This window comes from Bombus vosnesenskii, unplaced genomic scaffold, assembly GCF_011952255.1.
Source record: "Bombus vosnesenskii isolate JDL3184/JDL3185 unplaced genomic scaffold, Bvos_JDL3184-5_v1.1 scf7180000013306, whole genome shotgun sequence".
NCBI classification, from domain to species: domain Eukaryota; kingdom Metazoa; phylum Arthropoda; class Insecta; order Hymenoptera; family Apidae; genus Bombus; species Bombus vosnesenskii.
The window spans coordinates 532886-556815 of NW_022882955.1; the positions used below are offsets into that span (position 1 = coordinate 532886).

The 23930-nt window shown below is 38.9% G+C and overlaps 1 protein-coding gene across 3 annotated transcripts in view; it reads right to left on the reverse strand.

Moving 5' to 3' along the window:
* LOC117234671 overlaps window positions 1-23930 on the reverse strand; it is a 349263-nt gene that overhangs the window by 303900 nt on the left and 21433 nt on the right. For all 3 annotated transcript variants that reach the window (XM_033496110.1, XM_033496109.1, XM_033496111.1), the window contains exon 2: window positions 13827-13889. In XM_033496110.1, the coding sequence (XP_033352001.1) occupies window positions 13827-13844 (18 nt within the window). In that variant the 5' untranslated portion in view covers window positions 13845-13889. The remainder of the gene's footprint in view (window positions 1-13826; window positions 13890-23930) is intronic.

The window sequence follows — 23930 nt, forward strand, 5'->3', positions numbered from 1 at the left end:
ACACCTCGGATCGTTTCCTTTTCGAAAGCTCGAATGTTTCATGGAAGTCGGTCGAGTGCGATTCCGTTTTATTTGCTCTTTCGAAATTCCGGTACACGACAACAATACTTCGCCTCGCGACCAGCTATCTGCGTTCGAGTTTTTAACAGCATTTCGAATACCTGTCCTCGTAGCTACGTATCGTAGTGCTCGTCGCGGGAGCTCCTGACCTTCGATCGGCTTCGAAATTGAAAATTCGACCACGAGTGTTAACACCAGGAACCGATAAAATTTCATTTTACCTTGTCACTGTGTTATTTAACAGCGCAGTACCGACGTTTTATCGGTGCGAATATTTGACGAGCGCGCGCAAGGTACGTCAATTTGTTAGCTACGAGATATAATTTATTCAAATTTTTGAATACATGTGCCTATATGCAACATTTCGCAGCATAGAATATGACGTTGAGGACAGACATTTCTAGATCACTTGCCAAAATGAGAAAATATCTACTCGTATTTGGTGAGAAGATCTTTCTTTCAAATTAGAGCGTTAGAGTTCTGATAGATGATCGATCCGTGGAATATCCATGGCGAAAGTAAAGAAATTCGTTAAATATTAATAAAAGACATTTTTTTATGAAAATTAAATTGATATAATAAGGAAGTTTAAATGGAAGAAACGACACAAATAACCTATAGTTTTACTTGTTTTATCATTTGAGCTTCAATTGCCATTTTTAATTATAATTAACTGTATAGTCCAGCAAAATCAAGTAAGTATTAAGTTAACATCGACAAAAATTCGAAATTATCAACTCGAAATTACTTCTGGCTTTGTACTTTAAACTTGATCTATTCTGATCTATATGAATCTTGATCTTTAACACACGATTTGAAAAATAGATGATAAAGAACATAAACGACGTTATTTTTTGCGCTACCACGAATTTAAAAGACTCCTGTACCCTGAGATTCAAGAAACTTCTGTAAGATACGTACAATTCTGAATGCAACTGCATCGGTTGGAGCTATCGCATAATTATTTCATTTACAAATTCGCTATAATTTATATAACTTACCGCGTTTAGGAACTTTTCGCAACTATCGCGAATGGAATATTTTGACAGCGAGCCAACGACTCTTGGAGATTTTTTTCTCCATCGATATTGAGACGTTTGATGCGTTTTACCACTCGCCTTGATTTTCCCCGCGAAGACTCGAGAACAACGACAAAGATGAAAATTCTTTCGTGCCATTAAACATTATCGAACATCGCGTGTTCGGTTGATTAGATCTGCCGTGAGTACGCTGACAGCGGCATACTGTAAAGAAAGGAATCATTAAGGAGAAAAAAGGATTTGCCATCGAGCTTTATTCCCTCGCGGAAAAACAAATGGGACGTGGAAGGCGAAAAAAATTGCCGGGGATAGCTGGTTGGTTGCAACCAAGAGAATGGAAACGGAAAGGATGAGAAACGAGGGAAACTGATCGAAAAAATAGCATCCTAGGACAAAGGATGGTGAAACGCTGATGTAATATTTAACATAAAGTAATTTTTGTAAAGTACTTGGATAATTTTATGTAGTTTTATTTAATAATTTTAATTTTATGTAATAGAATAGAATCTATCAAATATTATGTGTGATTTTCATGCGCGAAATAGATAAATAAATAATAAATAATCCAGAATATAATTTAGTAATTGAAATGGACAATAATTTTTACAAAACATTCAGCGTAGGGCGAATCATCAGCAGTCTTCGCTTATTTTTTTCAATATTTCGCAGTGGAATAAATTTTGCCAAATGTTACACGTGATTCTTATGGGAGTAATAAATAAAAATTGAAACATCGCTGTATATTTAATGTCATTTTTAAGTATACGATTGAGATTTATCAAGACTGTAAAGAAGCATCCTATTTCGCGAAACGTAACCACTTCAATTTTTAAACTTCCATACGTACTGTAACAAGCTCCCTAAAAGGCACTTCCGAGATTCGACTATCGTTTCACAATTTTCTCAACCCGTTTACTGCGAATACGGATGGTCCAGGCCGCTAATGATAGTTATCCCCAAGTGGGACATGAATCTTAAACAACCCTTCGATGGGATAAGCCTGCCAGCTACAGTATTTACATCAACATTCTCAATCCTGTTATTCTATTACTAGAACAATCTTGGCCAACGCTTTAAAGCATTTATATTTACATTAACAACAATTTTTACACAATATTTGCGTTTACTGGCAAAGACGGGCTTCAAATAATTATCAAACTTCGAGAATCGATAAAAAATCTACGAAAAACCTTGGATAGACCAAGACATATTACTAAAGTCACAGCGATCCCTAACCTTCTTTCTTACGAGGATACTACGTGGTGCAATTTGCGACGACTACTGTCACCCCTAGGTAATAAATACAAAGTAAAAAAAATAAAATAAAATCCGTGTATCTTAATAATAGAAATCTGTGCAAAAAAAGATCGAACTCCTGGAAATTATCTATTTCTATCTAGTTAGAAATTAGTCAAACACCCATAAAGTATATTTGATAAGCTCTCAAAGTCGATCCCCTGAAAAACAAAGTTTCCAACGCAAGAAGATTTATGCTAATGCTTATTTTGTGACTCTTGGAAATTTAGAACCACGCTGTATAATATATTCACACACCGACTTTAAACGTTCTTTTCAAACAACCATATACCTTGAGAGGCATCGAAGCTCTCGAAAGCTACGATTGCCGGCGGAAGTGGATCCATGAGGAAAAAGACGGCTCTATCGTGGCGATAAAGGGCGTCGTGGTCGGTACGGAAAGAGCTCGTTGGGAAAGAAAAAAGAGCTGATCGGTGACCAGCTGAAACGAAGCTCTAAGAGAGTACACGATGCCGCGGGATGAGTAGGAACGATGTTACGCGGTAAAAAGAAGCCGGAATGCGAATTGGAAGAGAAGGGACTCGGTTGTTTTGGCGAAGGTTATTTTCCGGTTGGACGGCCTCGTCTACTTCGCTGTACTTCGGGGAGAAATCTTCCTCTCTTGTTTAAGGAGACGTTTTTTCCCTGGCTACAAGGCCACCGTTTCGCTACTTGACTTCCCTGGACATTTATTAGACAAACATTCGCCGTTGTCTGTCACCCAACTCCTTTCTTTCTTTATTTTCAAACAACCGGGATACATTATTACGCGGCGTTGTTAGGACCTGGCGAATTCACCGAGGATCAGCATCTCGCGTTACCAATGTTTGTTTGCTTCGCGTTCGTTGTTTGATATCTAGATGTATTTGAAGGAAAGCAGAGACTGTGTTTAAATAAGGATATCGTCGGTGTACTGTTTGCATAATTATTTTTACTAGTTGTTTCGGTCATTGGGATAATACTAAAAAATTGATAAATAAGAGAAGATTCGAGGATGAGTTAATCGACGGTTGGGAATTGCTTAAGCATCGCGCGATATTATTTTAAAAGTGAAATTTTCGCACAGTGTATATATGTTGCTGGAAACAGTTCGTCATTGTGCGGAAGCTAAAGAGAAAAGTTAAAAAATCATACCGAAGTTTCTTGTATTTTTCGTCGAGGAAATTATAAAAACCTTGCGTCAAATTTTCATTTCCTTCGTCCGATATTACATTCGCGAGATAGCACTTAATGAAGACCAGATATACAGCTATGAGAGAACGTATTGATTTTCACTTTGCTCGACTAAGACGCCAGCGCACATTCAAAAATCGTTTTATCTCTCTCAACACGTTAAACAAACCCTCCTTGCGCCGAAACTTGCAAACTTCTTTTCTTGTTCCAAATCGAGCGAAATTTTCAGTTGCACAAAGAAGTATCTCGAAAGAACAATAAACCGCGCGTTCGTTCAGTTCAGCAGACAATTCGCCAATAGAAGTTTCAATATCCAACAGGCGAAGAATCCACAAAGAAACGTCGAAAAGCAACCGAAGCTTCTAGTTGAAAACCACGTCGTTCGCGTGCTCCGATTTGTCGTCGAGATCAAGACATAGAAAGGAGATGAATCGACCGAATCGTCCCATAGGAAAAACGTCAAAAGACGACACGGAGGAGGAAATTAGGGTCGTTAGGGCGTGTGTCTCGCTTTTCGAGGGAACGAGCTTTTTCGTATGTCCAGCCGATCAACCGAGAAAAGGTAACGAACTTGGTTGGTTTCAAAAAGAAAGATGGCTTCATAGAAGATCACTCGCCCAGAGCTTATGATTTTTTCATCCTTAAACGATACGTCCGATACGTAGAAATACGTATACAGATGCTTTGTTTCTTAATATGGTACTGTAACTTCCTTTAGATGGCTACAAAAAGAACAACTACATTTCTTCTCTCCTTGGAACTCTGTTCTGTGTCTTTCTTTATAGTATACCATAGCGCTGCTTGATTTTACATTTTTAAATATCGGTAGAAGTATTGAAAATATAAAAATGTTCGACATTCGGAAAACTAAAAAACATAAGATTCGCAATAGGTAAATAAAAAGTGGAGTAATTTTTGTAATAATTTTTCCATTGATGCATCGGCTACGTGTGCACGCCTAATTCTACGGATGCAAACAAACGAAATAAGAAATGACGAATCGTAATATACTCAAAAACGAAACACATCGATCGAAGGAAACTGCGCGCGACAGATTTCTCGTTTAAGGTGTTTCATCATTCGCAAGTTTCTCCATTAATGCGTCTTGAGAAGTTGCGTTACGCGACGATACATATCTACGGATCGAGCGTGCAAAGATACGACGGATTCACAGTGGGACATCGTGCACGTGAATAATGCTGTTTGCCGAGAAAACATCGAACGCGAACGACGTTCGTACGCCGTGGAACGTGACGGGAAATCGCTTTCACGGCGGCAACCGAGTAGTAGTTGAACGACGTTTTTGCAGACACGATGAGTCTTAAGATGTCTTGAAACAGTTTGATCCGACTCAAACAAGAAATTAGGAGGAACGAAATTTCACTCTGTTGATATATTTTTGAGGAAATGATTTGATAGAAGCCTGTGCTAAGTAAGAAATATACCGCGATTCCGGATGATTCAGTTTCCCTTGTGCTCTCATAGATGTGGGCAAATAATCGAAAGATGGAAACGATATATCGTTTTCAAGTGCTAAAAATAGCTGGAATTGTAGAACATCTTCTTTCCTAGAATGATATTTCAAATGAATATCTTGAAAGTATCTTGTACTAGTATACGTTATAAATAAGATATTCTACAATTCCAAGTTTCTTAACATATGTTTCTCGGCAAAACTGTTAATCCAATAACTTATTCCTTTAAAAAATTTCGTTTCCTTTAACCATCTAGAAAATATTGATTTTCTATTAGAAATACAAGGCTACGCCCACAAGAGCCCCTTCAAATTTTACTTTCACCTCGTTAACAGACAGGTAGTAACGCAACATCTAACAACCCAATGAATTTGCCATAATAAGTACAATCGTTCAGTTCGACACTCTCTCCAAAAATCTACGTTTTCACCTTTCTTCGCAAAGACTTAATACACTCGCGACATTCCAACAACGATCGCGATCCACGTGAAATGAAAACATCCTAAACACCACTAACGATATCGTTGCCGAAAGACGACCAATTTCGCCAGTATCCCGTGTTTTCCAGTACAATACCGTTCGGAACAAGGCTGCCAATTAGGGAGCAAAGTTTGCACCGATGAAACCGGCCGAGCTAGCACGCGACGCGAAGCTTCTAACAATAAATCACGGATTCACTTTCCCCGGCGTCTATCTAATGGCAACAATTGTCTGAAATAACGCGATTACACGGGCGAGGCGATGATTTATTATTAGTCGATGCGTCAGGGCATTCCATTAGGAGCGTTAGTCAGCGCGGAACTCTTCCCTCGTTCAAAACGAAGGCTGCACAAACAATTAAGAGGGAGGCGATCGTCGGATAATAATCGTAAACGGCCGCTGCCAGCCTTTGCGAGCGAATGGACGTTCGTTTAATTTTCCCTTGGCCCGCGGCCGTCCGTGTATTTTCGTAGCCGGTTTTCACGGCGAGCCATGAACCGCGAACGTCCCGTCACTCCAGTCGAGATCTATATTCTCGCGTTCCTAGCCAACAGGCGAAGGCTGACCGGAATCCATCCTTCTTGTTTTATGTCTTAATATCGACGGCTTAACGAGATACAAACAACGTGTGTTTGGATAAATCGTTTATTCCTTCTTCAGAGATGAGAGATTAAGTAACCGACTCGTTTCGCTACGGTTAGCTACTTCTGTTTTATTTTTCACTATTTATTCGTCTACTTTTTATCGGCAATTTTATTGTTTTCATACCTTTGCAGAAATTGGTTTATTCCTTGAAATAAAAAATTCGAGAGCTTCTTTTTCTAGTAGAATTTCATTTCGAACGAATTTATTGGTATTACGCGATGACTTTAACCATGGTCAATTGTAACATTACTAATTTTAAAGCGTAAAAGTAACATCGTCGGAGAAATAATTGATTTCTTATCGAAAAATAAAAGATCGAGTAACTTCAACAGCTTCTTTGATAAAATATTATCAACAGGTGGATGTAGCATGTGCTTAGTAGATTATTGGAAATATTATTAGCTTCTCGATTTGGCAATTGCGTCTCTTTGGTTTCGTTTCTATTCTCTTTGGTTCTGTTTTACCATTTTTCATTTCATAAATGTTAACTCTGTATATTGTAAAAAAACCTTTATCTCAAGTGGGAAAAACGGAAAATATTTACTGTTGTGAAAGAGAAAACAAGCACGATGTTTTCGTTGTACCATTTATTAAAAAACGTAATCTTGCACTCACAATTTTACTACGAAAGCGACGATGTGTTACAACAATGTAGCGAAATGAAAAAGGGGCTAAAAAATCACAAAGTACAGTGATTAATTTAATCACAAGGGAAAATTAAATTTCGGCTTGCGTGACTCTCGAAACGATGCCATAACGTGGCAAGTAAACACGACGTAGCGACGCGTTTAACACGGCGCCAGTGAAATTGAAATATAATCGAGACTGTAATTAAGGCGATGTTTGCATCGTTAATATTGAACGCGCCAGCGTTCAAGCGTATTATCGTAAAATCTGATCGACCTCTAGAACAGTTTTGCATTCGCTTTGTTGGCGATGAATGCTGAAAGTTGGCACAATTCTCGGCCAATCATTGCGCAGTTCTTCGTACGAATTTTATACAGATAATACTGCATATAAACAGACTGTGATTGTCGGATATATACATATTATATATATTACTTATTATATATACACATATTTATAGAGACATGGTATTTATAAAAATGTCAACACGTTTATTATAAATATCGTAAAACGTAAATAATAACAATGAAAAATCCAGCTATTACTCCTTTCATAAACAACGACCAAAGCTCGAACGATATCAGTTTCCAATTGGATCAAGTACGGCGAATAACTTCGATGTGATCTCGAAGTTTCAAGGAGTAAAGCGACCAAGCTTATGATTAATGGTATCTTGTAATTACAGGTAAAATATGCCACGGATAAAGCTCGATGTACCGCAACGACAATCGAGGGAATTCCAGAGGTAACAATAAGTACACGTACTTTCACGGTCTACTCCTTTTATCAGATCTGAATTACCAGCTACTATGTATAAATTGTTTGTATTATCGCAAATATTACGTATCACGAAGCACCGACGTAATTAGCTACTTCGTACTCTTTGTAGCTGCTTCGCATAAGCAACGAGAAAAAATCAGAAAGATATGTAAGATATATATAAGATAATATAAGGATCTTATATAAGGAACTTCACAAGAATGAAAACAATTTATACAAACGAATGGCTCATTGAACGAACGACAATTCGCTGTGAATCTTTCCTCATCGCACGATTTATTCATGGTTTCAAAATAAGCAAAGGCGCCGTAGGCGAGAACGAAGGATGCTGAAATTTATTGGAACATTCGTTAATCGATGTTTCAAATAACAGATAATCCATTGCAAAGTAATATCGATAAGAGACGTAAATAGACGTATTTTCCTTTCTTTCTTTCCTTTTACATCTACCAGCATTTAAGACCACGTCCGCCTACTATCAGCTACGTTAAAACGAGCTACACCTGTTAAGAGAACTACGTTCATCGATCAGTCGTCTGTCATAAGTATCCTTCGCTTACATTATTTTTGCAATAATAATGCATACACTGATTCGCACTCAGGACAGAAACCTTCCACCATCGACTCATTTCCACGCGTAAACCATTTTTCTGGTCGCGCAACAATGCGACCGGAGTGCCACCTTCGCAGAATGCAAAGTGTCAAGTCGTAAATAACAGCGGTATTATTTATGGAGGCTGTGGCGACAATAGTAGAATCGGGCGCAGAACGGTCGCGTAACAAGAATGGAAAAATGAGCAAAAATTGCAAGGGACAGTGACTGCGATACGACGGTAAATTTTACTGCGCGTTCCAAAAGCGAGGATAAATGATCTCACGAAGATTATACCTACTTGGTACGTGACTGTATTTAATAAGGATTTACTCAGTTCGTAAAAACGTAAAAAAAAAAAAGGAAAAAAAAAGATTACAGGGTAAGTTAAGCGAAAGTTCGTAAAACTCCATGTTAGGTAAACATGGACAAACTTCTTGATCTGTTGCATGAAACGAAAAGTTGATTGATTCAAGAGGTGTCTAAAAGTTCTGAACATTCCAAGATTAATAGTTCGCTGTTATTTCGAGGAAATGAAGATGAACCGAAGCAATTTGCGTATTTCAGCATAGTCTACCTTTCATTACAATTCTCTTTAATCGAACATTTTTTTAATTTAACTTTGAAATCTAAATTTTATTCCCGTCACACGTTCGAAACAATCCGATGTCGTTCTATTAAACCATATTAAGACTATTGCAAACCTAGCGAAAGATCAATCAAACTCGAAAGTCTACTCGCTCGAGAACAGGTGAGGACCAGAGTGCAATCACTCGTCGCGTTTCCTCCATTTAATCGTGCAAATAAAATCTAATTTCAGTCTATTCGGTACAACAAAGCCGACGACATTAGCCAGCTGCTTCCGTTCTATCGTGGAAATAAATCTCACGTCGTCGTTCGGGATTGGGATCCCGCCGAAGAATCGGCCGTTCTCTTTTCTTTTCGAGCGCGCCGGCTGCAGTTCATTTTATGTGCCTTCCACTTCTCGTGAGTACGACGCGCGAGATAATATGGAGGAACGAAGAACGCGGAGCAAAAGAGGAAGCGACTGGAACGAAGTACCCGAGCAAGGAAGAAAAAAAAGACGAAGGATTTTACCCTTCGTGCAGATCGAAGCACCTGAGTCCATCCCAAGGGACATCGTAGTCACTATTCGACGAAATGGGTGACGATTTATGCAACTTCCAGCACCCAACCCTGTTTATCGACTGTGAAGGATGATTCGAAAATCCTAATGAAAAATTTTCTTAAACCGTAAAAATTGATCAAATAATTCGAACTTATTTGCATCGGTGTGTTTAAGATCTGGTGACGAAGAATCTTGGAAGACTTGGATAGAGAAACAGAAAGTTTAAAATATTTGGTAATCTCCCTTAACCCCAAAAAACATATATGTAATCGATAATCGATACACATATGTGATCAATTACTGATATGACATTAACAATTCTCTAATAGATTTCATTTTTCATTCGAATCATAAGAAACGTACTTCTGCTATTTCCAATAAGCAGATGTAACCAAATAAACAAATAACTTTCACAAGCAATCTTAGTAATTGTTCACATAGATGAAATTAATCGTCGAGCCGAACACCCGCAAGATAAATTTTCTGTACCATTCTTACCAATCGATCCCCTGAAGTTCAACGTATCTGTAAAACCTGGACCCCACGAACCGGTTCGAAATTAAAAAGCTCTCAACGCAACGTGTACCGAGCCGAACGATGAAATAAAAACATCCGACTGCACGAACGTTTATTCGTCGGTATCATTTTCCATCTATATCTCACTCTATCTATTCTTAGCGTGTAGATAGAGTCATTATACGTGTGCACAAAGGGGAACGCATAATTAAGAGTCATTTACAACGGTGACATCGTAGACTATGGATAATTTACGAGTCCATTATATTCGATTTTTCTTAGAAACCATGGTCGTATCGACTAGGGCGTTCTGCTCGTTTTACTCGCTTTTACAAGCTGACGACGTCCCCGATATTTTGATCTTTGAAGACGACTTTTGCCGCCGTGTGCTCGTAAAACTCGCCCTATCTTTAGGGAGAGAAGGAACGAAAGGCAACAGATAAAACGTGTCGCATATAGCGCGGGCTTCGTCACGTCGTGTCGTTTCGAAAACTGTAATATGACAACCCTCCTGACTGGAAGAGCATGCGGGTAAATATTTAGCCGGTCGACAACACATGACTCGATTGATTTCCTTTTCCCGTTCTCTACTCTTCTATCCGATTTTCGATACATTTCCCCGTTATACAATTACGGGTCAGGTGGTCTTAGTTTTATTAAGAAAAATTCTTTTCTGAATGAACATGGTAGCGAGATATCTCGACATTGCGATTTTATAATAGCCAAGTTAATTGTTTTCAGTGCAGTTTGTATCTGTGTTAAAGAAGCAAGAAATTTTGGAAAAACTTGTACTACGTAAAACTACTAACAAATATCGTACACGCAAAGACTTACAATAACGTTCAAATACTTATATATATATGCTACTACTACTACTACTACTACTACTACTACTAATACTAATACTATTTTTTACTAAATATACGTTTACAGTAAATGTTTTGTAATTTCTACATATATTTTTAGATTAATTTTAAATTTGGTCAGTATAATTATGATAGTCGCGTCTCATTACAGTGCTAATGGAATTTCAGAATGTTTTATATAACGTTATTACTGTCTTCAAGCATCGTTTATAATGAAATAAACGGTGACACGTACGCGGATAATAAATGTCGGCGAGTTTTTCGGGACCATTAGGAGCGACCGGTTGATGCAGCATGTGTGCACCACCGACGCGTCTTAACAAAGCTCGATGCAAGTAATGCGTGCGGCGGAATCAGCTTGCGTAACGCACATGCACGATGCACGCCACGCCGGCTGACCCACATGCGCGGTCTTTATTTAAACTGGTTTCCTCCTTGGCGTCCTTTAGTACCGTCTTTCGGCTACAATTTCATTAAAAGAGTCATCGGTTTCGAGTTCGCGTTCCGCTTCGTTTCGGAATCAATTTCAGAGCGTTGCGTAAAAGACACAGTTTCGACTTCGCTAGAGTTTAATTATGAAGAAATATTTTTAACTTCTTAAAACAAGATATGCGCTTAAAACAAGATGCGCATGATGCGCTAAGAATCAAAAGTCTGTGGTCACCATCTGCTGCGTATAAGCCCAGAAGTTAAAAAAAAAGGTACGTTTAGAATTTCGTTATATAAAAATATTGTTTCCTATAGTACTAATCCATAATTAATAATTAAAATCAGAAGAAGATTCATGTTCGAAAAGAGGATAAATATTTGTCCCTAATAAAGACAAAATATCTCTCTATATGTACAAAAACAAATTCATAATTGCGATTTTTATGCAGTAAATCGTAATTTTCACACTCCAACTGTGGTGGGCAGGGTCATTCGAATTCATCGATACACCATTAACCTACAGGCTGACGATGTATCGTGATGCTTGATTTTACTCGGTAATTCTAAAAGTAATTGGACACACTGTTTACTCCATGGCCTTTTCAAAAATAGTTGCACACCTCGCGACCAGATAGTTGTGTCCAGTTATTTGCAGCGTGAAACTGGGTTGCACGTTAAATCGCGCGTTAATCGTACATCGACGCTCTATCAGGGAGAATATTGTTCGATTAGAATGCATTGACGTTCGGAAGAAAAAGTGCTGGTCATCGTCGTGTCATTTTGGAACAGTGCGAAAATACGCGATCGTCGAAATTTAATCGGTTTTCAAGTCTCCAGTTGGTTAAATATGTCAGCTCACAACATGTTAATTTGAAAAAAAGATAATAAATCGGATTCGAGAATAAGAATGGAATGGGAGAAGATTATTTAATCGTTGGAAAAAAGAGAAACGGAATCGGTAAATCATTTGCGGAAACGTCGTCCCAGCAACGAGCGCGAGGTTAAAAAGAAGCTCGCGGTCAAAACGCGCGCCCAACTTATGGCTCGTGTACGAGACGCCAGCTAAAATATGACTCCCAAAGCGCGGGTACTCACTACACAGAGGCGTTTCAACTATTAAAATGGAATTTAGTCTCGACCGCCGGCGTATTTCACTTCCTAACTTACAGCGCTCTTGAAACACTCGCATCGTTGCTAAATAATACCATGCCCTCCTAAAACTCGCGTATCAACTCGTCAAATTATGCCTGAACGAACGTGAAAACATCCACCAAGAAACGTTATCAATCTTCTGCACTAACTAAATTATTATACGAAAGAATGAAATATTTTTCGCCACTGTAACTTCCTACTTTAACCAAATTAAAAATTAACCAATTAAATTAAAGAACCTAGTTAACAATTTAATCAGTTTCAACGTAGTACGAAGAGAACCGCTAAAATTAACCAACTTTCTGTGTGGTAACATCAAATAGCTGGTACATCAAGTTCCATGAAACGCGACAAACGAAGAGAAAGAATGGCGACGAGAATGAAACGAAGAAAAGGGGTAGGTTAGAGGGCGTAGCCTCGACGTCGGTCACCGAATGGTCCACTGGAATTCTCATACATTCAATCGCCTATCGACGCGGAATTCCAAGACTTTTTGATGAAAAAAGATGGAAAAAGAGCTCGTAGATGTAAGTCTTCCGACAGGGCACGTCGCGCCGTGTCGACGAACGATTCCCACGAGTTGTGCCAACTACGTTCGGGCTCCTCATTTCCATACTACCGCGAATCCCGTTTCCATCGGGGTAGTTTCTATGGATCGGGCCACTATAGAGACCGCGTCACGTGCAGCTACTCGAGGATCGAACAGAGAATTTGCTCGAATCGAGCGACTTTGGATCGGTCGAGGAGGAACTTGATTTATCGCATCCCTCGCTTGAGGGGTGCTCGTCGCTTTTGATGCCTCATCGTTTACAAACTGCGCGAGTCTGTGCGACTGGAGAGGAACTTGGAGTGCCGTACGCTCGATGACTCGCTTGGAAATGCGAATAATAAGGTGGCTACGTTTGTAGATTTTAATTAGACAAATCGGACAACGTAGTTCAGGTTTTTGTATTTACTTCTACTTGTGATAAACCTCTGTTGGATTCGATACACGTCGATCGTTTATTTTATTTTATATAATACGTAGAAGAAGACATATAGGGCAGAAAAGAAATTTTAATACGTGTCTGTGTGAAGTATGACGTGTTTCGTAAGAAATATACAGTTAGACCTTCTTTCAAAGGTGAAACAGAAAATAATAAGATGTCGAGTAAGACATAGAAGAAATAATAAGACTCGTCTAGTAGAATTCTATCTTCGTGAAATATTCAGATATAATAACAACGTTTCTTTCCTTCGTTAATAACCTGTGCCACTGACGTGACGTTCAATTGCGACTAAAAGAAATAGACACGCTAGAGTGATAAATAAAACTTGTCGATGAAGTTGTCTAGTAAAACAGATCGGGTAATTAATGTTGCTAGTATATCAGATATTACGTTGCAGAATAGAATAAAGATATGTATCGGATAGTCTTAATAAGCAGATCAAATAGACAGACTTAATCAAGTAAACAGAGAAGTGTAGATTTTAGTTTGTCAATTGGAGTATTAAAAAGTATAATGAGATACTAAGAAACGACATATCTTTTACATCAGTGTCTGTAAGATTCCATTAATTACATACCGAGTTGATGGCTGTCATGCTGCTAACTCGACCTGGATCTGTGTCCACTAGCCCGTTGTCACTCTACAACAAAAAAAAGAAAAAAATTGTCGGTTAATATGAGAAATAACAGAGCCAGTCGCTAATTACGAACGAAATTGGTGATATCGTGGTTGGAAACAACGCGTAAATCACCACGACAATTAAATATCCAACGGATCGTTAATCATCGAAATTTGCAATTGAAATTAACGTGGCAAAAATCAAACACGGAGAATACGTAGAAAAACTGAATCAACCGATTCGTTAATATCATAGATTGAAGTCGACAAATATTTTAGTTTCTAAATTGTTGGGTTACAAATTAAAACGATCGAAAGAAAAGATAACCGCGATGGAAAGAAAAGTGGAAGGGTAACAGGAACATTTTTGCCCAGCGAATTCACCCAAGAGCGGAGGTAAATGAGGGCTAACACGAGTGCACTCGACGTTGGGCACACGATTTTGTTTTAATCGCCGCCGGTCGCAATTAAAATTTCGTCTCGTCGAAAATGTTTCTTATTCGACTCTCGAAACCGTCTCGTCAAGCGAGGACATTAATTAGGCAGCGCTAATGCCGCTAAAATATCAGAGAAATATAGCGAAATATCGATATCCTTGGTAACGATAATTTCCTTAATGGAGTATAAACTCTTAAAGTACATCAGACTGAAAAATTATTTATTTAGAAACTTTTTTAATCATTTCTGCTTGAAGGTAGAAATTAAAGGGTGAGACATTAGGGTTAAAAAGGAACGTCGAAAAATAAATTCCGCTTTAGTACATGTTCAAACACATTGGCGAAAGTAGTACTTTAAAACGAAGTTAACATTCTTTTACTACACATTTCACTTATTGTTACGCTACATGATACATCCTATGCTAAAAATCTCGTCACGCGATCTTATTGAAAAATACAAATTGTTTGAAAGAACGATAATATTACAATTGTAACAATTGCAATTCACCTACAATTTCTGCTATTCTCTACCAAGTAACGGCTATTCGACAAGGACGCGAATCATGCTGAAACTCGAAACGACAAAAAGAAAACGCTCGTATCTCGCAACCATGACGATTGCTGAATCGAGGCAAATAAAAGCAACCCTATCGGCGCAGACTCCAAACGAAAGCACGTTCCAGCCAAACTCGAAATCGATCTCGCCAAAAGGCAGCGTTAGTGGTAATTCGTGGTAAAAATCGTGTCTCGATTCGGCGGAAACGTTGGTCGGTCCAGTTTAGAGTCGTCCATGGCGATCTCGCGCGATCCAGTCAGGATTATCGAGATGGAAATTTCGTGCTCGATGCACGGACGACGGAAACGCGCTCGAGAATCATCGGAGCGTATCGTACGGGAGGGGTTCGACACGAAGAAACGGCACAAAGACGACGTTGGCCACGGAATCGTGGCGAAAGAGCAACCTGGGTGCAAGCGTCGTTCCGAACTTTGATCGTAAAACTGTGCCGGACTTCTCAGACTAGCTGGAGCGTCCGTCTTGAACGTCTGCCAGATCGGTTATGCTTGAATAAATTTACGTGTCGAAGCAAAGCGTGAACTGCCACCGTTCCGTTTTCCTCGTTCAGCCATCGTGGTTTTTTTTTGGCCTTAGGCAAAGCCAGGCCGCGAATAGTCGCTCGGAGGTGTGAAGCGAAACGAGGGTGTAATTTCTGATAGGAGACAAGCGCGACGATGCTTCGGCTTGAAACGGTGATACCGATGATCGAAGACGGCTCGTAAAACGAGGGTTAAACGACCTAAGGCTCGTTTTTAATTTCTGTCACGCGGATGACACGATTTTATGATGCTGCGAAATTCAAGCTCGTATTGCCGTTGCTGCTAGTTCGCCTCGCAAAGATGTCCGCCGAATCATGTTCGTTTCTGTTCGTTTCTGTCTGGTAAATTTATACAATGGACGAGTTGGAAAACATGCTCGTTGTTTGGGACGTTGTATGTTCGATGATACACGCGATAGAGGGAACGAAAGTATTCGTGGCGTGGTTATATCGGTGGGTACAGCTATTATTTCGAGGAATGAGCGAGTCTAAACAGATATAGATGAGATTTAATAGATTTCGTTAGAAGAAGACAGTCTGACAGACTTTCCTTACACAATATCAGTTTTCATTCCGCAGACGTGTTTCTGAAACGAATCTGTCATCTCGTCAACTAGTTGGGTGTTGAGTTACGTACGTTACTAGCTGAAAACGGTTCCAACATCTTTTGATCCTCTATTCGCGTACTATGTTTCGATGAAATATTGGAATAAAACTTCGCGTAGTTCCCTTTTGCGAGAAATAGCCATCTTCTCTGACTCTATGGATATATATAGTGGCTCAAGACGGACGGATATATTATGCGTGTTTACCTTTCATCCATCGTAAATTAATAGGTATCTTCGCATTTGCAATAAATACCTTGCACAAGTTTAGATCTCATTGAAACTTTACCGATATGATCACGATAATTTTACTCTATTAGTACGTTAACGAGACCACGAAATGTTTCACGCAACACATGTAACATACTCGTGAAAGATGTGCGCGAGTCTTCAAGAGCTTTCGCGATTCATCCTACATATCCTCACTCGTTAGAGACGTCAGTTTTGTCTGTTTAAACACGTTCGTGCTCCTTCGAAGATACAGCGAGGGCGACGTTCATTGATTAATTATAATCAGAAGTCCGTAACGCGTGACAAGCCGTGACGAAAGTTGCAACGAAGCGTTAGTTAAAGTCAAACGAGGTTGATCGGCGCATTAGTCATTAGAAGGCAAGAGATGAATTACGCGTGCAACTTCAAGTTCCAGTCCGTTTCCAATACGGTAATTTATTAGGTTCGTTCGCTCGACGGTTTCTCGTCGCGCGATCGCGACCGGGATACATTAGGGAAGATAGATGGCACGAAACCGTATCGTGGAAAAATTCAGCAAAAATGGGAACGTCGGCGGGCTAAGTGATTCGAAAACGAACACCATCGGACCTCTAAACTTGGCAAGAATCAGAAACCTTGAACGACTCGAAACTGGGTTGTATTTTGTTTACGCGCAGCGACTTCCGGGGTGGAAGTGGTCCACCTCGAGCTTTAATAGCGCCATTTGCCCCATCTGCCAAGCAACAATTTCTCGGCCAAGCATATTTTACACACCAGTCCCGTTGCACGGTTACTGAGCAAAGAGAGTATTCGAACACTTATAGAAACATTTTATGAATATATTACGCGTCATATTTTAAATTTCATAATGCAATGAAATTCCAAGCTGTTTCATAGAGTAATATAAAAGTTACCTGTGATAAATTTTCGAATATTTTCGGGAGACATTACAGGCACGCATCGCAGCGAAATTTGACTTTAGCCTTTATACATCAGATATTTTGAAACTCTGATTAGAAATAAAACGAGCTATGATTGTACGACGATGAACTAAGCTGGAGATCGTTTCATGATGTCTCAAGTGGAATAAAAGCGCATCCAAAAGAGACCGTAAGCGTTGGAATGCGAGATAGTAGATTTTAAATATTAAAATACTATCGCGCCTGAAGCAAATTCTCTGTGATAAAGTATCATGGGTACGATTATGCGTATATTATAATTAGATATGCAAAGAAAGAACAAGATTTATTTTCAATGTGTAAAGAAATTTACGGTTAATATGCATTGTACGATGGAAAGTGAAATGATTATTAACTGCAATTACTCTAAAAAATTTATATTCCCTTAGAACAAATTATTTCCTTCCTCAAGTTAATATTATCTCGATGCATGATGGTTCAACAAATTCAAACAAACTCGAAAACGAAAGTTTTAAAATGGGAATAGGTATTTTCAATCCGTCATAAACGTTTGTGTTACAGGAATGCAGAGTAAAATTTTACCGTTGCATAAAATCGGAATAACACGCGGAGCATTATGCGTGTTAATATGTTCCATGTGAGCCATCGGCTATTCGCAGCATATGTATAGTCGGCAGAAGTAAAATTTCCGTTAGGGGAACAAAAATATCGTTTGCTATACTGTGCAAATGCAGTACATGTAATATATTACATGTAATATAACAACGCTTAAATATTTTAATCTAGCCATTTCTTCCACTTAAATTTAAGATACTGTCAAAACTCAAAACATTCTTATAAATGTATTTTCATCTTCTAAGAATGAAGGAACGTTTCAACTTCGTCGATTTTGTAACTAGAATCATGCAAATCAATCGAATATTGTTAAAGAAGATGACTGAAATTCCTAGCAGAAATTCTCTTTTCAATTTTCCTATTGTTGCTATTGAGATATGTATAATTTTCTGTGCTAGACTAGATTAGCCGCGTAGTAGTGACAGACGTACGTGAATATGAGTGTGTGGAAGTATGTGTGTGCACAGCGTCTCGAAAAACAGATGAATGTAACTGTTCCGTTGGCAGTGTGATATGGAAGATGGCGAGACAAAGAAAGTGCTGAGACGCGTGCAAATGTATATCGACGAAGATCCTGGAAATCGTTTATTAAATAAATCTAAAACTATTTTAATATGAATTCTAGGTGTAACCTTAGTGTTCCTTTACTTTTATTTTATTTTAAGATCCACAATTCTCGACACTTACAATGGCTACAAAATTGATACTATATCTAGTATTTATTATAACATTTATACACCAATTAGGTAGGTACAAATATATTAAATTTCGTATCGTTCAGCGATAGTTTCATGCGACTGCAAAATATCCATGTCGTGAAAATATTGAGTTCCATTAAAAGAAATTATTTGGTTGGAAAATACGGAAAGTAAATATATGTACAAATATATATTGTAACCACTGTAGGTTTCCGATAGATCTTCAAATTTTATTTCCTTCAATTAAACGAATTCTTGGATCGTCGTCGTGTTTGCTTGCAATACGTCGACCGAGTCGGTTACTGTTATGATTTAACATGGAGCGAAACAGCGTCTTGGCTAAGCCAAGTGTGGACGCGGCAATAAAACGGCGGAGAGATATAAAGACGTCGTCTGACAAAGTCAGGGTGCAAAGTTATAGAATGTAGCCAGAAGTTAAATCGAAACGCAGGAAACGTCGTAAAAGAGCCTGCCGTTAATTTACGATGGCGCACTGACAAAGAGGATCGACCACTTTTCGTCAACGACATGATTCCGTGGGCCACAGGATCGTCTTCCGGCGAGCTGGCAATTTACGATGTCCAATTATCGACCTGCGCTGACCTATTTACCCGTGCAATCGTGGAAACGCTCCTTAATATCTCGAACCCCCTAATCTCAGCCGACATCGCGACTATGTTGTCGTCGATGAATCACAAACGCGATAAGGAAAAGCGTATAAAACGTGAAATGAACGAACGAGGCTTTACATATTCCGATCTGCTCTGTTTGAAGCAACTGATACTTTGAGAATGACAGTGAAATATCAGAGGAATATTTGGAAAATTGCCTGAGAACATAATCAAATTCAAGAATAATCGTATTTTGTAGAAGGGGAGGTATCGAGGCACGAAAGAATGTTTTATGATTATATTACGTGTGTTGTATAAAATAATTAGAAACCTCGTTAACGCTGTAGCGAGATACGATTGTTACGTAATGTCCACTGTTATATTAATATTCATCGAACAATAATTCTCTATTTCTCTGCGGGAAATACGAAGAAAAATCGGGTCAAAGAAAGGCAACTGGCTTGAACTCACCTCGATTTTATTAAACCTAAAACCAAAAATAAAAACAGACAGAGTTACGTAAGTACCTCTCTCTCTCACTCACTCTCTCTCTCCTTCTTAGATCTATTTCTAGTTTCTAAGAACAATCCAATCTTACACAAATTACTTTATAATTCAACAGCTTGCAACAACAGAATCACAAAAAATTCCTGCATAACAATTACTAAAATAAAAAAAGAATGAAACTACGGTTTTATACATTGTTTCCTCGTCCAGATTCCGGATGATCCGAAAATTCCTTCGAGAAACTAGATCATTCTGAAAAGAAATCTTTCAACGACATTAAGGTAGGGTAATGTTTTCAACTTGTTATAACATCTAGCACGACGCAACAATCGTTTCTCAATATTAAGGAGACTTCGTAGGCGATTTAAATAATTCCGCGGGAATTTGGTCCCGTACGGGTACCGGAAGGTCGGGAAGTTCTTCAATTTATAGGAGAAACGTCGTTGAATGGCTTTGCCTTCCTTTTGCCTTTCCGCGCTTCAGTCCCTCCCTATTTCGCCCTTTCTGTCGCCGTATCTCTTTTTCTGCTACATTTCTCTGTGTTCCATCCACTTGTAGTTCGTCTTTCATTCCCTTTATCGCTTCCCGGTCTTGGCGAATCAAAGACCGCGGTCGTAAAAATGGAGATTCCTGTTCAACGACAGGGCACCGTATCGATAAGGAAAATCAAATTGTAATTCCTCGTACGCGTACGAGCGCGACGTCGACATAGTCGATAAGACGAAGAGAGAGAGCCACTTAAGATTTAGTAGTCTATAAAGATCAGCTGCTTTCTTGTTGTTCTCTTACTAAAATAACTTTTTCCTTTACCACTACTGACTTATATATATAGTTTCTAAGTATACCCATCTTGTCTCTTAAAAAAGATTTAATTACTTCCTGCCCCATAAACGAAAGAAAAATTTGTCCATTCGAAAGTTAACCTCGAGCAAATACGAATTTCCAATTCCAACGTACTACTTCCTGTTTGTCGTCGAACTATGATCCATAAACCAACATTCGAACTCTCTAAGTACACCAGGGGATTGACTACCTCCAAATTAAAGACGAGCCATTAATTAACACATTTATGCGCGTCAATAGGGTGACAACGATAAATCAAAGCGCAGTCGATATTTCTTCCACGGTCTGTCAGCAAATCCATTTCCAAGAGTCCCGCAATTTCTTCGCCCGAGTATCGTCGCGTCACGTCGATCGTAAGAGAAGGATACGCAGCACCGGCGAGTCAAACAGAAAAAGAAAAGAAGAAAGGAAGGACGAGTATCACGTCCGTCAAAAGCTCTTCCTGTTCCGTGTATTTGTTACGTCGCGTCGCGTCGGCACGAGCTAACGAAAAGAATCGAGTGCATTAAAACCTTGTCAAGGGGCATGGGCGACAGAAAGAGCTCGGCCCTGGGTCGTTCTACAAACGGAAGTATGCCGGGTGATTGATGGCCGACCGATTGTCAGTAGAAGCGAACGCACAGCAGCCTCGACGATAATTCACCGCTACGTCTTCCCCTTTCTCTCTCTTTCCTTATATTTCACTCGTTCTCACCTTCGTTCCTTCTCCCTCGTTCTCGGTCTGTCTCTCGTTCTGTCCCATGGCTGACACGCGCCAGGGCTGTTAAAAATAGGGAACAGCGGAGATTAGACGGCCGCAGAGTTGTCAGACATCGGCGGCATCGGGTAACAAGAAGCAGCGAGAGAGCAAGACGAAAAGTCCTCGCGAGTAGCGTGTGTCGACCGTGTTCTCTCGCCTATTCCTCGTTCTTCCCCTTCATCATTTTCATTGGCCGGACGTTCGTTTGCGCCGGGCCGTTCTATTCTTTCGCGGCGACGTCGTCACGGCCACTCGCTTTTTACCGCATAATTAAGCAGCCTCGCGTCATTCGTCACGCGCGTTTCGCCGGCTTTTAATTTAAACTCGTGATTCATGGAGCCACGATGACGAAAAAAGGCGACGCATCGTTCCTCGCAAGGTGCAGACCTCGAAGAAACCTGACTTCGTAACATCTACAAACTCATATATATATATGCATAGGTGATGTGTCTACTCACGTGAAAATTCGGTAGAACTTTACTTGTTTGAAAGATTGGACGAGAGAATTGGCACAAAAGCTGGGAGAAAGATCGAAATCTACTTCGATTCGTGACTCTGTGAAATGTGCGTTGTACAGGTTGTATCTTAGCTTTAGTTAGGTTTCGGAATATTACACGAGCCTTTATGTGTCATTGCATCGATTATTGTCAATTACAACGGTTAATTTACAGGAAATTTATTTATGCAAAAATATACACAATGATCGCTTTGTATTTTAATTTCACTTTTCTTTCTTTTACAGAAAAATATGAATTTGCGTAAACGTGCAAAGTCTAATAACGAATCATACTATGTAACGATGAAGCAGATAAGGGAAGTCGTGATTCCTCGAAGTGATCAAAAAACTGCACTAAACGATAAGTTTATCCTGTATCTCATCCACGGCTTTAGAATCAAGAAGGAGCGCAAAGAGCCACTGGTAATATACCTCTGGATACACATATGAACTTCTTGATCGATAGGTTAAATAATCCGCGATAATAAACGAACCTGTTCCTCGATCGATTCGATATTTCTGCTGGAACGATGAGTCAGCGAGCAGCAGTGCGAAACGGAGGAATAGGAGTAACGAAGAAGATGAGAAACGTGGGACGAATGAATACTAGGAGAATGATTAAAATCGTCCGAGAATTTGATCTTTTTTCAATTAAGTCAGCACTTCGATCAGCGACTGATTGACTTGCAAGGTTACTGCGGATCGATACCTCGTTGCCTTTAAACGGATTGAGTAGGCATGGGTCACGGTTACGAAAATCGCAACACATTAGATACACGCTTCGAACGATTGAAACATAATCTTGTTAAAACGATACGTATCGTACAATCAGATATAAAAATGGAACGTCGATCTTGTATATTGAATCAACACGTTTGTATCGAGAAGAAGCGCAAGGAGAGTTAGAACATAGTTTGTATGGATGATGGGCGAATGAAGAAGCTCGTTGATCATTTTCTCGCGTGATCTCATTGAAATAATAGTAGTTTCAAGTTTCAAAGTAGAATTTACGAAGAATATACGTTTGAATATTCTCTTTACTGACAACTTGTCATTTTAGATTTAGTAACCGAGAAGCTTTACGAAAAAATAATCTATAGATCCATGGTGAATATTATAAACGTTGAGTACATTTTCTGGTCAGATGATAGAATTATATCTTCTTCTTTTTTAAGCGCTATTATAATTATCGATTAAAACGAAGCTCATATTACAAAACTAGAACTAATTCCATAGAAAATCTTCACCGAGTTTATATCGATTACGGGAGAAATAATTTTAATTTGTATGTAAAAGTATCTTTCGTGTAATAAACAATGATCTACTATCCTCGTACGTTTTAATGCACCAAGACGAAATATTCCAATTTTACGTGAAACTGAATCAAAATTTATCTGACACGGGCAGAATAACTCTTTCGAACGTAATTTACTTTGATAGTTATTTTCAGAGCGGTAAAACTGAGAATTCTGAGGTCGAGAACATCGAAAATTCCTTCGATTCATCGATCCGTTTTTAAATAGCTTTCGTTTATTTTTAGCTGAAAGATTCTCTGCAAATAGTCTTATATAAAATTCCTATGATCCTCTTCGTTGCATGCTACGAGCAGAATAAAACGTATCGTTATAACGTATAAGACAGCGTAGCTACTAATGTCGCGATTATAGTAACGTTTAGAACAAGAGTGACGAACGTGAAGCAGACAGTAGAAATGTTATGCATTAGTCCGCCAGAGCTACAATTACGTCACGCGTATAGATAGATTTTATGCTTTTTTATCTCTAACTACCTGACATCTGAATCGAGAGACACGTGTTCGACAAGGAATAATTATTAAATTTCTCGCGAGCACGTAAGATAAGACAAAATGTTATCGAGGTAATTAATAAAATGACATGCAACTGGAGGACAGATTACAAATACACTGGATATTTTACAATTCTGTATAATACGATGTGTTTTAAAATATATAACATGCATCAAGCTTTACGAGTTTATAAAATTGAAATTATAGAAAAGTGTAGAGTTTCAGTGGAATTAAAGAATCATAATCAAATGAAACATTATAACAACTGCACTAAACGGTGTCAAGGCTGCTCGAAACTCAGAACGCACATATATTTTAATTTATCACCCCATAACTGACAGCAGTCGTCATATGATCATAAACCTTTCGCCATTTTGCATAAACTTCCCAATCTTAAACCGCACGTCTTTACTTCAAATTTACAACTTCCTCTTCTTTTCGGTTAATGCGAGTAACTGAAAATCTCGTTCAAGCTTCAATC